Here is a 16,385-nt window from a genome sequence, read left to right as displayed (position 1 = left end):
TGTGTGTGTGTGTGTGTGTGTGTGTGTGTGTGTGTGTGTGTGTGTGTGTGTGTGTGTGTGTGTGTGTGTGTGTGTGTGTGTGAATATTTTACTCACCCACTTAATGGCTGAGAGCCGGGGACACAAACAGGACCAAGAAGTCAGTCAGTCACAAAATCGAGTCGAGTTGTAAACAACACAATTATCTGCAGAGTGGAAACCAGTCATCAGCCAGCCATTAAACTGGAAAAAAACATTAAAAACCATTAAACTGTGTGTATTCACAGCAGAAAGGACAGGAAGTCAAAGTTGAATCAGACATTTTTCATCATTTTCACCTCATTTTTTATTCAAATTTAAATGAAAACCATCATATCAGGAAATCCTCAAATAAAACTTCCAACATCCAACTGAATAAAACTAAACTAAAACTACAGCTGAGATTATTAAACATAATAATTAACATAGTAATTATTACTCAAAGCAAGTCATCCCCACTCTAAGTCTTTTTACACTTTATCAGCTTATTCTCCACATATTCACTTTCTGCCTTCGGTTTCACTTCCAAATAAACGGTTTCAATAAAACTGAGCGGGTTCAGCTCCCTGCTCGTGTTACTTCCTCTTAACGGGCTCCTTTTCTAACGTGATGCCATGTCCGCACGTCGGTGAAGTTCAAGAGCACAAAAAAAAAGAAATAAAAGAGATAAATGGACAAAAACGACTCGAAATAAATGTAAAATAAGACTCAGTTTGTTAGAAAGTGTGAGCATCCTTTAATCGTGTAATATTTCCACTTTATGATAATTGATTTATGACCTTAGACTCATGAAGTGTGTGTGTGTGTGTGTGTGTGTGTACGTTCCCCTGTTCTGTATGGCATACGTCCAGTCACCATACGTCCTTGCATTTGTGCTTTTGTCACCCACGCAAAACTATTTATATCACCAAGAGTCGTGAGTGTGCGTTCATGTGTGTGTGTGTGTGTGTGTGTGTGTGTGTGTGTGTGTGTGTGTGTGTGTGTGTGTGTGTGTGTGTGTGTGTGTGTGTGTGTGTGTGTGTGTGTGTGTGAGAGATCAGGTTACAGGGTGTGTAAGTGGACTCCTCTTTGTCCTGGTTGATAATTTTAGACAGACGACCAATGAAACTTTCAACAGTGGGGTCAGATGCTCTGTGCAAGCTTTTCCACCGACACGCACATCACACGCGCACACACACACACACACACACACACACACACACACACACACACACACACACACACACACACCTCCGTTCATTCCCATAATCACTTTACCTTTTTTTTTTTTTTTTAAACATCCACATCCTGAAAAGTATTGACATTCATATGAACATGTGAAAAGTCCAGATGTTTTGTTTCCATAAAGCACTCAGGTCGTCTCTTAATGTGAGATATCAGTTTTTCAGGGAAGAAAACAACCACATTCATAAATACAGGCAGTGATTAAAATATGTTAATTAATTAGAGTCTATAGTATAGGTAAATGCAACAACTATAGTGTATCAATATGAAATGTAATGATTTGTAATGATCAGCAGAGAAAAAGCATGAAAAACACAGAGCAGAAGAACTGAGAATAAAGTGGAACATTTTGCAAAAATTGCAAAAAAAATTCTGCAAATCTTTGGAAACACTGAAGTAAAAAGATAGTGTCTTTAAATATGATTTATGTAAAAGGTAAGCACCTTGGGTTCTAATAAAGTGCAACAAATGTTCATAAAGTCACTTTAAAAAAAATAATTAAACCAACAAAAATCTGAATACTTATTTTTCTTTTATTGCAATTTTTGCCCCCCAAAAAGTCATATTTAAAGATCCCGTCCAGCTATGTTTGAGGATATACAAAGGAAGTACTGTATATAAAAAAACTAATATGATTCAAGATACAAGAAGTATATTGACATATGCAGTAAAAACACGGAAGTTCAGAAAATGCAATGAAATTCTTACTTTGCTGCTCCCCTTACACACAACAAACGTGACAAAATAATTCACACAACAATAATACATTGTTACGAGACAAAGACGTCAGCCGTGGTGGGCGCCATCATGAAAACATATAAATGGTTTAAGTAGTAAACTTATCTCTTCCTTCCCTCTCATTAAACATTCCAGTATCTATGAATATGTAAAAAGTTTTTATTTCAAACTTCTGGACACTACTTGACTGTAAAGTCTAAATCAGTGTATGTGCACTGCAGACTTTTATATGCTGAATACTGAACCAGGATTGGCTCCAGATTAGTTAGTAATGTCACAAATCATGCTTTTAGGTAAAAGCTTTAAAGCAAGCAAAGAAAACATCCCCTCATAAACAGATAAATGTGAATGATTCATCAACATCAAATATTATACTGAAGCAGCAAGAAGCAAAACACATTTATGCGGACTTTAAAGACATTAACCATCAGCAACTTCATATTTTTAGATATTACAGCCCCCTGAAAATCCAAATATTCATCTACAGTATAACATTATATATTTATCTCTACTAGTAATCTACTCCATCAGGACTGTGTGATTGTGGTGATTGACTCCGATCAGCGTGCAGAAATATGTGTCATTACCCACTCACTCAAATCTGAAATCTGTCAAGTAAAAATAACCAAAACTGATCTCACTTTGGCAGAAACTGTCATGTTCTTGTCAGACCTCATCGATCACAGTCAGAAGCTTGTTTTTTAGAATAAAATAGGTTTTTTTCAGGGTTCTTTAAAGGTGATTTGACAGCTAAATGATTTATCTTTTACATCTAGTTGAATGTAAAAGGGATGGGGATGATGTACTGATAATTTACTGCTGACAGATGAGGGAAAATCACAGACAAAGATAAACACACAGGAAAATTCAGGAGAAAAAAAGGAAAGGGGGGAGAGAGGAGGAAGTATAATAGTCAGAGATGAGTGCTGAGTCATCCTCTGACAGAGCGGATCTGTCCCCGTCTCTCTCGTCACCCCAAAGTGCTGTTGGCACTCTCTCCTCCAAGCTGTTCCCAGTCCTCCTCGACCAAATATCTCCAGCTGAACCCGCTTGAAATGCGGCCTCCCAACATGAATAATGAATTAAACATACTAAATTATACTGAAAATCTAGTTCTTAGACACTCTGTGGTGGTGGGAGTAGAAGAGCTGTGTCACCACCAGTAAGGATGACAGAGCTATATTTTACATTTCCTTACAGGCAAACTACGTGTTGATAAAGTGAATCTCTCTCTGAATTTCTCTCTTCTTGTGTCTTTTTTTAGGAAAGCCATCTCCCGTTCAGGCCTCCAGCATCTCGGTCCACCTCAGCCCTCCCTGCCGCCCGCATCCAACGGCCCCAACAAGGAGCTCCGCGCCGGCGTGGACTGGACGGTCAGACACACACATACACTTATTTTGTACTGTATAATACTGTACTGTACTCTTTATAGCTTATATATGTTGTTCCTTATGATTTTTAATGATAGCTTGTTTCATTATTGTACTTAAATGAACTTAAATGGACAATAATGAGTAAGTATGATAACGATTCATCATGTATATACACTCATAGAGGTGTAATGACAGCACACACACACACACACACACACACACACACACACACACACACACACACACACACACACACACACACACACACACACACACAAAGAGCCATCCCAGTCTCTGTTGTTCTCGTTCTGTCTGGCTGAGTCACTAAGTGACATTTTGATTTTCACGGCAACAGATTTTGCGAGCAGACTGGTTTCAGCAGCCGTATGTTCATGTGGAAATGAAAAGCAGCAATTTTCCTTTTTATGTTCTTGATCATTACCGCCTAATGTTTTGATAACTCAAGCGAAAGGGGAAAAAAGAGAGCTTTATGTGTCAGCAATTTACCGGGGACGTGACTTTATCTGGGATTCATCTTGCAGAATTTAATGGATTTCATCTGTGAAGCTCGTCACCGGAGTTAAAGAGACATTTTAAAACACTTTTCTGCTCAGAAATGTAGGTTACAGGCTTCAGCTGAGCACCGATGCTCAGGGAAATGCCAGGATGCTGTCAGGAAATAACATTGCAAATTAGACACTGAAGGTCAAAAAAATGGTGAATAAATTATTATGAAATAACATTTAAAATATTACATTTGCAGAACCATTTCACCCCATTAAAATAAACATTAACGTCGAGTAAAATTCGTGTTTGTCCATTTCAACTGAGGCACTCCAAATCTGATATCTGACAGTACTGTGCAAAAGTCTTCAGTTTTCTTCATTTTTTAATCAGAGTTTATAATGATGTCGTCTCTTTCTGAAAAGCCTTATGCAGAAGTAAGCGCTGCCAACTTTACGGTATTTACAGCGGATTTAACAGAAGACAGCCATGCTTCACTCTTCATCTGATTCAACGAGAAAAACAGTGACAGAGGGAGATGTTTACTCAAGAGTCAACAAAGTCTGTCGGAGCATTTTCAATTTGGAGGCTCAAAAAATCTCAAAAATGCTTCAAACTCATCGAAAAAACAATATAAAAAACATTAAAGTTCACCTTGTGGTCAGTGTGGGAGATTTAAAGTCTCAAGTGATCAGATTCAGTCTGTTATTACGCTGTAAAGTTAGGCACCAAATAAATCATGCATCACTAATGAATAGTAAATAAAACGTGCTGTATTATTAATTGGAAGGTGTAAGTAGACAAACTGCTGTCGGCGCACATCTGACACTCCCGTCATGCTCCGTCTGCGGGGACACTTCCACCACGTCATCGCTGGCCTTTAGCTCTCTGCATGACACACACACACACACACACATACACACACACACACACACACACACACACATACAAAATCAATATACTTAATCACTCATTATTATACACCAAGGGGCTGATTTCATTAAGGAGTTATAGACGTTTTCAGATGCCAATGAAGCAGGAGGTGCTTGTCGTTATTTACTATAATAATAATATATATATAATAGTAGCACAGCTGATGTATTTTATGCATATACACAATTTCAATTCACAATACTTTATTCATCCCTTTAAAGATCAGTTTTAGGCAAGCAGGTTTTTTACAATAACATCAGTCAAAATCTCAATCTGTCATCTGTGGGTCTGGACAGTTTCCACGCTTAAATCATGAATGACTGCTGGACGACGTGAAGTCAAAAACTGGATCAATCCCACCGTCTATCTCATGTAGGACCACAAGATTTAGAAGGAGGAAATGGAAGAGAGTACAAATGGACGTTGAAAGTGATTAACTACAGTGGCTGAAGCAATTTTGGCCAAGATTTAACATCTGAAAGAGGCCAGAGAGAAAGATAAGGAAAAAGATTAGACAGCTTCTTATCGCAGTCCAGCTCTGTTTGGCCAGCTGGTTACTTCTCATTATTCTCAGTAATAGCTGCATCAATATGTGACAGTTATCACATCATTATTATTATTTTTATTACTGGCACTGAATGCAGCCAGTTTGCTAATGTCTCCAAAAACACATTTTAATCAGATGTTGAAATGTTTTAACCAAAAGATTAAACTTTCATAAGTCTGAGAGGCCTTTAGGATTAAATCACTGACCATATAGTTTACTTCATATGGGAAAAGTGCATAATTGCAGTTTCAACACTACTTCTTGAGTGTTTTGAGTTCAACAGCAGAGAAGTTTGACTTTAATTTGTGCCGCTGCTCTAAAATGTGTATTCAAATGAGCTGAACTGCATCTGTGTTCATGCATATAATCAGATAAGTTGAAAATATAATGACACAGACAAATAGTTTGCATTAGACGCTGTAAATAAAGACAAGAGATAAGATAAGATATTCCTTTATTAGTCCCACAATGGGGAAATTTGCATTATCACAGCAGCAAGTGGACAGTAAAATAGAAGAGCAGCAACTCACCATTTTAAAGGTATAGATTAAACCTAGTGACGTAGCTTTACTGACGTAGCTTTACTGACACACACACACACACATTTCCATGCTTGTATGCATATCTTCCTTGTGTGTCGTGTGCACTTGAATCAGCAGCTCCAGTCGTGTTTTGATTAGCGCATTAAATTAACATGCGTCGTGAAATTACCCACCTACTTAGCAGCGACAATTATGTGCTTGACACACGTCTTGACCGCTCTCAAGGCAGAGTGTTTATGTGCATATGGTTACCATTTAATGTGATTGAAAATAATCTGAGCGAGAGACGCACAAGGATAATGTGAGTTATTATGTCATTATGTCTCTCTCTCTCTCTGCAGGAGAACGCAGTGAACGGGGATCACCTGTGGATGGAGACGAGCTGCTCCGGAGAGCTCTGTTATCTCGGAGAAGATACCTGCCTGCTAAAGACCGCAGTGAGTAGTACACACACTGACCATTTGTGTATGTGTGTGTCTTGTACTCCAAGCTTTTTGGTTACTTTATAGTGAAATAATAATAATAAACTTTATTTCTATAGCACCTTTCCAAGATCCAAAGTTACAAGATGCTTCACATAATACAATATATACCATTAATGCAAAATAAAGAACAGAATATCGTACACAAAAACACATTAAAAAACAATAGTCAAGCATGAATAGATGAAGCAAATAGAAAATTAACACATTAAGCAATTAAAAGAATAGCAGTTAAGTCTAAAAAGTGTGATGGAAATCTTTTTTTGTGAGAATTTATTTCTTGTCAAGGTTGAAAAGCATCTGAGATCCTACAAGACGACCGTGAGACTAACATTGCATTTAGTTATTTTTCTTCTTTAATAACAGCAGAAAAAATGAATAATAGATGTGCAACATCAATAGGGACTTATATACTGCTCATTAATGAAAGGTGGAAATGACAGACGTATTACCTCATATACAGCTACTTCACATCTGTAAATTGTTGTTGGCAGGATAAGTATTGAGTAAAAAATGCGGCACAGAACCTCCAAGTAAATAAATAGTGTTGGAGTAAAGATATTAGCTGCTATGATTATGGAGGATACAGATGAAAGCAGTAGTACAAATAGTGCAAATAAAAAATAGTGATGTTAATGTGCAGCAATGAGTGTAAGCTGTTTAGAGCAGGATGGTTGTTTAAAGTGACGAGTGTGTTGCATGTCAGGAAATAACTGGTCAATTTTATTCTATATTGTTGTAATAAGAACTTCTACTATTCTACTTATATGTGTGAAAATGTCAGGTTAAAGTAAAACAGTGTTGTGTCGTCCATCTGACTCTGGTGCTGTTTCTTTCAGGAGGTGGTTTGTATTTTCTAAAGCAGCAGCTTCGGTCATTACGTCTCCTTAATGTAGCAGCAAAGTAGGTTTAGACCAATAAATCAATCTCTTTAAATGGCTTGTTGTGACATCACTTCAGTTGGCAAAGGATTGATGGCTTTAGCAGGAAAATACTGAACGCCACCTGCTTTTAAAAGCTTGTAGAGCAACATGGTTATCTAGCAGGTGTGACTGTGAGAAGGTGAAACACCGGTCACAAAACAGGCGATAGATAGAGAAGATTAACTATTGCTTCGGTGTTGCAGCAGTGGTGAAATAATTCAGATTTTTTCTACCGTTTCTTCAATTTTACATCAGCTGAGGGAGACTGGGAAGAAAAAGAAAAGACTGAACTGTGATTTCTTAAAACATAGTGTTCAAAACAAGGCTGCCAGTGACTCATAAAGTTAAGATTCTTTACAGGATTTCATGATCTTTCTTCTTCACATATTTTAAAATGTACAAAAAACAAACAACAAATGCATGATTCATGAAGTCAGTGTATTCGTATGCAGCGTTGGATGAAGCAGGTGGAAACTGATCCTCGTGTGTCTTGTCGTGATATTTAACGTCTAGAAAATGTAGCGTTGTTTTAAACAAGATGCCTCGCTCTCATTCAGATGAACCATGCAGCGCAAAGAAGAAATGACTCAGAAAGCAGATGAAAAAAAGACATTTTTTCCAAGTTGCTTTAACCACAAGTATGCACAGCTGTTTGAAAAGCACATTTAAATTACAGGTATTACAGATGCTTTCTCTCTATGCCTGCACCTTTTACATGGAACAACAACAACTCTAAATGCAGAGCTGGGAAATAACCTTTAATATTGACGATAAATACAGTTTAATGACACATTCATGTACATTTACAGCGACGGTGATGTTGTAACAGTGTCTATATAAGATGAGACGGTGTGAGACTGCTACCAGAGTGCTGTAGCTGAAACACAAATAAACACGCTGTAATCTCTCACAGTCATAACTTGAATTAAATAAATATTCTGTGTGTTTTTTTGGGTTACTTAAACGGACAATCTGCCCTCAGTGGAATCTCAGATTGCTTTGACAGTCATGGACGACATGAATAAGCACATTCCTACCTGCGCTCAGCTGCATACGGCTGGTTTCGTTTTAAATCATCAAGGGAAAACCCTGCCAGTCTAAAAGGAGGCTGAAGAGACTTAAACTATTAAAAGTAACGTTAGGTTCGTGCCGCTCATGCTATGTGTGTATAAACTGACACAGTAGCTTGCAGAGAGACTCTTGAGGGACTATAATGATGATGATGATGATGATGAGTCGAGTTAGGGTCACATGACAGACAGCTGAAGGTGTCCTGAATATTAGGGAAACTCAAAGGAGAGATAAAAATAAATAAATACATACTCTTAGAAAGCCAACTTCCCCCCAAAATATAAGATTATATCCTTCATTAGCTTTAATGCAAACAGCTTGCCTGATATCAGACAGGGACCATTATGATGATGATATGTAGAGTGAGGGTCACATGACGGACGGAGATAACTGAAGATTATCTCTATACTCTGCAGCAGAGGGGGAAACGCTTGCTTGTTGATCAACTTCATGATGATTGAAATGAATAAATAAATATTAGAAAGCCAACTTCCCCCCCAAATTAGATGATATTATATCCTACATGAGCTTTAATGCAAACAATTTGCCTGATATCAGACAGAATTCACTGACTTTCAAGGTGCACGGAGAAGGGAAAAAAGTCAAAGCTACAGCAAAACTTGTAGTTTAGGAGAACTTTATTATTAGCCCAACACGTTTTGGTTTGCGGTCTTCATCATAGTCATCATAAAACACTTTACAAGAAGGAGAAAAAAATGAATTTATTGTCATTATAACAGCAGTACAATTAAATTTTTGTGAGGCTTTTCTCTCAATCAATAAGATAAAAAGACAAAAGACAAACAAAACAAACACAACAATATAAAAGAGATACAAAGTTACACAATGAGCAGCCTTTGTGTAAGGTAGCAGCATAAAGTATCCATTACATGACATGAGCGACACCATATTTGATCCATGACCCAGAAAAAGCAGAAAAGGCTCGTCTGTTTTTTAACACGGCAGCCAGCGTCACAAACTTTCCCTCGCAGCTCTGGTACGAATCTATCCAATCCAATCCAATCCAATCCAATCCAACTTTATTTGTTAAGCACTTTAAAACCAAAGTGCTGTACAGAAGAATAAATAAAACATCATAAATAAAAGACAACAGCTCACATGAGGCCCAAAAATAACATATAAAATACAAAAATAAATTAAAAGACATAAAACATGAGTAAAAATAATAGCCACGCAATAAAAAGCAATGAAAATAAGAAATTAAATCAAGTAAATAAAGTCGACTTCTTACTAGGTGTCAAAGGCCAAGGAGAAGAGATGGGTTTTAAGAAGTGATTTAACGGCCTGTATAACGTGCTGAGGCAGATCGTTCCATAGTTTAGGAGCCGACAAAGCAAGGGCACGGTCACACTCAGGAGCAGCTGATCAGCTGACCTGAGAGAGCAGGCGGGTGTATAAGGGTGTAGAAGCTCAGAGAGGAAGGGCGGGGCAAGACCATTCATGGATTTAAAAGCAAATAAAATCATTTTTAAATGGATCCTAAATTGAAGCCAGTGGAGTGAGGCTAACATGGGCTCGTGTTTACGTGTGCCAGTTAAAAGACGTGCAGCTGCATTCTGCACCACCTGGAGACGGGCAATCAAAATACGGGCAATCAAAACACTGAAAAGCCTGCTCTGATCAGAATCTGCTTGAGTAGATATGAGATAATGAAAAGGGCACAGGTCAATACTAGTTTAGTAAAAACCTAACCAGCTGCATTTTTAGTAATGAATTTGGACTAAAATTATTAGTTTTTTCTTTATAAAATTACATTGAATTTGATGAGGACAGTACAATCACGGAGAGATTTGGGGAGTGAGTCCAGAGAGTGGGGGCAGCAACATTGTCAAATCCACTGACAGTGTGCTCTATGAGATGAGTTAATTGGAGTAAACATGCAAATGATTTCTCTTAGCTACCGTACCCTTCATGTGACCCTCTCTGTTGAGTCTGTCGTGGTCCCTCGGGGGCGGGGGTCTCCTGTAGTTTGGAGGAGGGTCACAGTTAACTGAATGCACCGCGCTCTTTCCCTCTGAGGCCGTATTAACTGTCAGCTCGACCTTTGTAATTATTCAAAATAGAGTAAGCGGTCGTCTCATCCTTCCAGTCGTTTTTTCTTAGAAAGTGTTTTTGTTTTGTTTTTTACTGGCTGTTTCATGAATTTTAACACTCTATGTGAAAGTAATTAATGCAGTTTCTTAAGTGAGAGTAGTGGCATTAATTCCTTTAATCTTTTGAGAGTTAAAATATTAACCCTTACATACTGTTAAGGGTCAAATTTGACATTCACATTTAAGTGCTGTCAAAACACCCAATACTCATTTCCTCCAGGTGGACTTTTCCCTAACGTGACCCTGCATATGCAAATAATTGAGATAAAATGTATCATTTTTTAAATTTTGGTGCAGCTGATACATATTTTGGTGTATGAAAATGTCCAAATTTGATAATAATAATGATAACTTTATGTATTTAGCACCTTTCATACATAAAATGCAGCTCAAAGTGCTTTACATTTAAAGCGATAAAACAAGGAGAACAAGTAGAGCAGTTAAAATAAACAACATGGGTTTAAAAAATGTAATAAAAACATTGAAAGGGATAAAAGTTCAAATACAATTAAAAGGGAAAACTAATTAAAAAGAGGTTTAAAATAGATAGAAGATAAAACAGATTAACTAAACAAAAAAAACAAAAAATCACCATTCAAACATGTTGCTGTATTCTTTATATTCTATAAAATGTTCTCCTGGATCATAAAATAATGATTTTAAATGTCTTTTTCCCCCATAAATAAATAGTATACACTCTTCATTAATGGCCAATGGTGAATGTATGAATGTGAATTGAAGTAGAGACTGAGTATGAGTCAGAATATGAACAGTATGTAAAGGTTAAAACCATGACTGTGGGATTACATCCCCCTCGATACAAAAGAATGATGAAGATGGTGTAGAGGGGGAATTTCAACCAACAAAAATAACCAAACTAAAGCTACAAAAAAAACAAGTTTCTGGTAAAATTCCTCCATTTACGCTGCTGCAATTTACTTTAATCACGTTATCAAAGATGTTCCTCTCAATCAGAGCATCCTGCAGAGGAACGTTAAGCTTTCTTAATGTGATTTTTTTTAATGTTTAAAGAGGATTTTGTGGAAGCACGTGAGCACATTAGCATCTGCTAACCAATGAGATGTGAGAGTTAAAGGCCTTTTTAAAAAATGTTTTATTATGTTGCTCAGTGTGAAGAGTCAAGAGTGAACCCATCGACCGCTCCATTATCTGCCGTCATAATATCACCTATAATGAGTAGTGGTGTAGTAAAGGGCAGCAAACAGCACTTTGATCTTTGAGTGTTTGACTATTATTTTTATATCATTTCCAGTCACATGGTGTAATAAATGACTGAGGTTTGACTTTTTCTCACATTTCTCATTTAAAGGTTTAATTTTTGTGTGTTTTTTTTTGCTTAATAATTTAGTAATTGTGAAAATAAGTGCATTTTGGGGGCTTGAGTCATGAGTTTTGAAGAAAAATAACTCAAAATGAAATGTCAAGGTGTCTCTTTTCATGTCTACAGTGTCATTGTGCTGCTAATGCTGTTAATAGAGGCATTTCTTTGTGTATTTGCGTGTCTTTTATCTACTTTGTCATCGGTAAGCATTATTGCACTGCTTCTTCTTGTTGTTGTGTGTGTGTGTTTTTCAGTGTTTGTGTGCCTCTCACCGCCCTCTGTGCTGTGTCTCTGTTGTCTCCTTTAAGAAGTCGGCCCCCAGGAAGAAATGTGCTGCCTGCAAGATCGTCGTTCACACCGGCTGCATAGAGAAACTAGAAAAGGTCTCACAGACACACACACACACACACACACACACACACACACACACACACACACACACACACACACACACACACACACACACACATATTGATTATATCTGAGTTTTGACAGTTATTTGAGAAGTTTTCTGCTAACAGTGTTCCTCTTCCGTTCTTTGACCTACATTTAGACACAAAAACATGCAAAGTCATTTCTACTTAACACCAGATGTGCGTATTCGTGGGTAGCATGTTTGCTACAGGATGTGTTAACGTTATTTGTTAATATAACATCCTCAGTTAATATAGTGTCTTAAAATTGAAAAAATCCTTTAAAGAAAAGTTATAAAACTGTTCCGACATTTATCAATTCACACAGCTTCACACTGACAGAATAGCCTCCTCATTCATTTGAGTGTTAATTGGCAAAGCAGCAACTCTGACACAGCGGCTCACAGTGTAATATCAGCAGTTCGGGTATAATATTTCTTCCTGTTCAACTGTGAAATATACTTTAAAATCACTTTAAAATCTGCTGCAATATCACACACATATTATCATTACACCAATATTCCTCTCAATATATTGTTACTATTTCTATTTCCTATCGTTCATATTGCTTGTTTTGCCTACTTATTATTTATTATTCTTTCTATTTTTTGCTATCCACTTTGCTGCTGTAACACTTTAAATTGTACCCATCGTGGGACTAATAAGGTAAATCAATTATCTTTCCTTATCTTAGCCTCTAGTAATGCAACATTAACAGCTTTTTTTGGTCCAGTCAAATAATAGTAGTACTAAACACTGTTTCTATCACATTCATCAATACAAGAAAACCAATTCTGCCATTATAACTTATAACTCACAGTAATATAAACTTGTGTGTAGTATTGTGGTGTCAAACTGGATCTATTACTGGACTGAACTTCTTAGATTATATTTCATCTTCTCGCTGTTCTCCGTAACAACACGCCCACATAAACACAGACCTCTGAATGTTTTCTATTTATTTTTGGGCTAGTTTTGGCAAGTTAGATGCTTCGTTAATTATTTACTTCAGCTGTTAAATTATATATTACCTTTTATAGTACAAATGTTTTAGTATATAAGCTGCCATGATTTCATGTTTGTGCCAAAAATCTTAGTTTAGTTATCCTCTCTTTTCTTTTCTTTTGTTTTTCTCTCTCCAGATCAACTTTAGATGCAAGCCAACTTTCAGAGAGGGAGGATCCCGCTGCCTCAGAGATGTAAGTTTGTGTGTGTGTGTGTGTGTGTGTGTGTGGGGGGGGGAATAATTAGTAAGTATTCTGTTAGCATTGAAAAAAATGTGATTATGTTCTGCATCTGTCTCTCCCAACAGCAGAACATACTGAGACATCACTGGGTTCACAGACGAAGACAGGAGGGCAAATGCAGACAGTGTGGAAAGGTAAGCGCGCGCACACACACACACACACACACACACACACACACACACACACACACACACACACACAAAATAATAAATGTTGTTCACACAGTTATTATTTTTCACACAGACTCATCTCAGTGTTTTTCTTCTTTTTGTTCCCACAGAGTTTTCAACAGAAGTTCTTCCACAGTAAAGAAATCATTGCCATCAGTTGTTCCTGGTGTAAACAGGCTGTGAGTAACTCTTTAAAGCTCATAGAATAAAGCAACGTCCTGCTGTCCAAAACATTAATTAGACATACAGTATATAGTACAACTTCACACATGAAGAGGATTTAAAGATAGTAACAGTTTATTTCAACCTGACTGATCTCACCATAAATGTGGCTGTTGTGGCTCTAAGGGTCATGCTAACTTTGCACTCTCCAGCTGCAGAGAATCCATGTAGATCCTAAACCAGCATTAACAGCTGCAACAGACAGCTAGTTTCTCTGTTACATTTAGGTTTTAAATGATTTATGAGCTACGGCCACAATAAAGAAGATAACTAACAATTAGCTCAACCCTGTGACCAGAAATATGTAGAGAGAACGCTGTACCTGAGACTATGGGCGTAAGGAGGCCTGGCCAAAACATAAAGAAGTCCATGGGCCAGCAGAGCAGTAGGCCATAGGACCCAGAACCCCCCCCTCCCACACACACACACACACACACACACACACCTCTAAACTATTAGAAAATGCATAACCTAATCTGAAGAAACGAAGCCGCTAAAAACTGCACGACCAAGAAAACAAAAAGAAAAACACAGAAGAAGGTCTCAGGTGGTCAAGAGAGCTCCTGCACTCTCCCTTATACAGAGTAAGCAGGTCGACTCATTAATCATAAAGCTTATTAAGCAGCACCTGAAAGTGAAAAAGAGAAAAGAAAGGGAGGGGGAGCATGTTTATTTGGAGGCTCAATATAATGTGTGTCAATTTGTGTGAGTCTTTGTTTCCCCAAATCTCTATGATGACACCACTGAACAGTCAGGATAGTAAACAATAATAGAGACATTTTAGTTTCAATTTAAAAAATCCTACAGGGTTAAGTATCAAGTATTCAATTAAATTTCAGTATGTAGTCAAGGAAGTGACACGTCTCATTTAACACTTATCAGAGTGAGACAGCAGGCACGCAGAAACAAAACCTGTTCTGTCACAAAAGAACTGAAAATGACACCAAAGTAGATCATTTATCTTATTCTGCTGCAGCTGTGTGTTAAAATATCAACATTTCTTCGAAATTTTAAAGCTCAGAAACTTTTTTTTGGGCTATTTTTTAACTGGTAACGGTCACAGATTTGATCTGGTGGTTGATACATTTTGTTTTTCATGTCATATTTGTTTTCTTCACCTTCTCCTCCTGTCATTAATGTTTATTAATGCTCTGCTGTCGTGTTCGTTTCCAGTTGTTCCGCTGAGTCACGACGTGATGTAAACGTATAAATTAGTAATTGATTTAAATGATTAACGGGATAAACAACGACACGTTTCTGCTTGCAGTTCCACAACAAGGTGACGTGTTTCATGCTGCACCAGATTGAGGAGCCGTGTTCACTGGGAGCCCACGCTGGTGTCATTGTGCCTCCGTCCTGGATCATCAAAGTCAGGAAACCACAGGTGTACACACACACACACGCACACTCTCACACTCCCCCAGCGGTCAGTCTGCGGGTTGATAAAGTTCACTCGCTGTCATTTTGTGACAGTTACGAGAAATGACTTTGTTGGATCTAAATTTAAAACTCCAGAAGAAGGCGTGTGTCAAAAATGTGTGTGTGTGTGTGTGTGTGTGTGTGTGTGTGTGTGTGTGTGTGTGTGTGTGTGTGTGTGTGAGTTTTGGCCGTGATGTGATATGAGCTGACACACACACACACACACACACACACACACACACACACACATCCTTCAGTCATATCACATGCTACATTGCACTTTTAATTACCATTACAAGGGACATGGTGACAGTGAACTAACCACTGGACTGCCTGTGTGTATTTGTGTGTGTGTGTGTGTGTGTGTGTGTGTGTGTGTTTGTTTGTTTTTGTGTGTGTGTGTTTTTGTGTGTGTGTGTGTGTGTTTTTGTCCCCTAGAGCTCACTTAAGAACTCTGCCAGAAGAAAAAAGCGGACATCTTTCAAACGAAGGACAAGCAAAAAGGGAATGGATGTAAGTAGCAATGTGAAAGAGACAGAGGATATTAATATTCAGGTTTTTGAAGTGTTTATACATTTAGATTTTCCTCTCACACAGTTTTAAAGTTAGACACACTATGTTTTCTACATAATACATGACAGCCCCATCTTAAATTGAACATAGAGTACTGCGGTCATTTGGTCTTAACCTCTAGGCCACCAGATGCCCTGTCAGTCAAGTTTTTTAAATAAATAAATGTGTATATATGTGTGTAAATAACTGACAAAACATATTATTGTCAAAAGCTAAATGAAGCCAGATTAGGAATGCATCTGGAGTGTTTAAGGGCTGTCGGCCATCTATTTTTGACATTGGCAAATTTATTTGTAAAGCACATTTCAACAACAAGGCGATTCAAAGTGCTTCACATCAAACCTAAAACGTATCAAGACAGAATATAAAAGCAACACATGGCAAAATAAAAATACATGACTAAAAGTATTAAATTGGAAATAAAATTAAGCTATAATAGAGTAAGATCAACATTTTCGATCAGTGAACAGTGAATCAGTTTATTTAAAGTGTAGAAACACAGACGTCTCAGTAGACTTTACAAGAGGGCC

General features: G+C 37.5%; 1 protein-coding gene across 2 annotated transcripts in view; it reads left to right on the top strand.

Annotated features, from left to right (window-relative positions):
* dgki (diacylglycerol kinase, iota) overlaps positions 1–16,385 on the top strand; it is a 94,223-nt gene that overhangs the window by 45,202 nt on the left and 32,636 nt on the right. Inside the window, exons 2-9 of one of the 2 annotated variants that reach the window (XM_062443406.1) lie at positions 3,245–3,353; positions 6,221–6,316; positions 12,120–12,194; positions 13,367–13,423; positions 13,537–13,605; positions 13,752–13,820; positions 15,131–15,247; positions 15,721–15,795. In XM_062443406.1, coding sequence (XP_062299390.1) covers positions 3,245–3,353; positions 6,221–6,316; positions 12,120–12,194; positions 13,367–13,423; positions 13,537–13,605; positions 13,752–13,820; positions 15,131–15,247; positions 15,721–15,795 — 667 coding nt within the window. Of the gene's footprint in view, positions 1–3,244; positions 3,354–6,220; positions 6,317–12,119; positions 12,195–13,366; positions 13,424–13,536; positions 13,606–13,751; positions 13,821–15,130; positions 15,248–15,720; positions 15,796–16,385 lie in introns of those variants that run through there. The other variant, XM_062443407.1, reaches the window with a different exon arrangement.

Source organism: Scomber scombrus, chromosome 22 (assembly GCF_963691925.1).
Source record: "Scomber scombrus chromosome 22, fScoSco1.1, whole genome shotgun sequence".
Taxonomy (NCBI): domain Eukaryota; kingdom Metazoa; phylum Chordata; class Actinopteri; order Scombriformes; family Scombridae; genus Scomber; species Scomber scombrus.
Note: the sequence above shows the minus strand (reverse complement) of the source record. Positions and strands in the feature narration are given on the sequence as shown.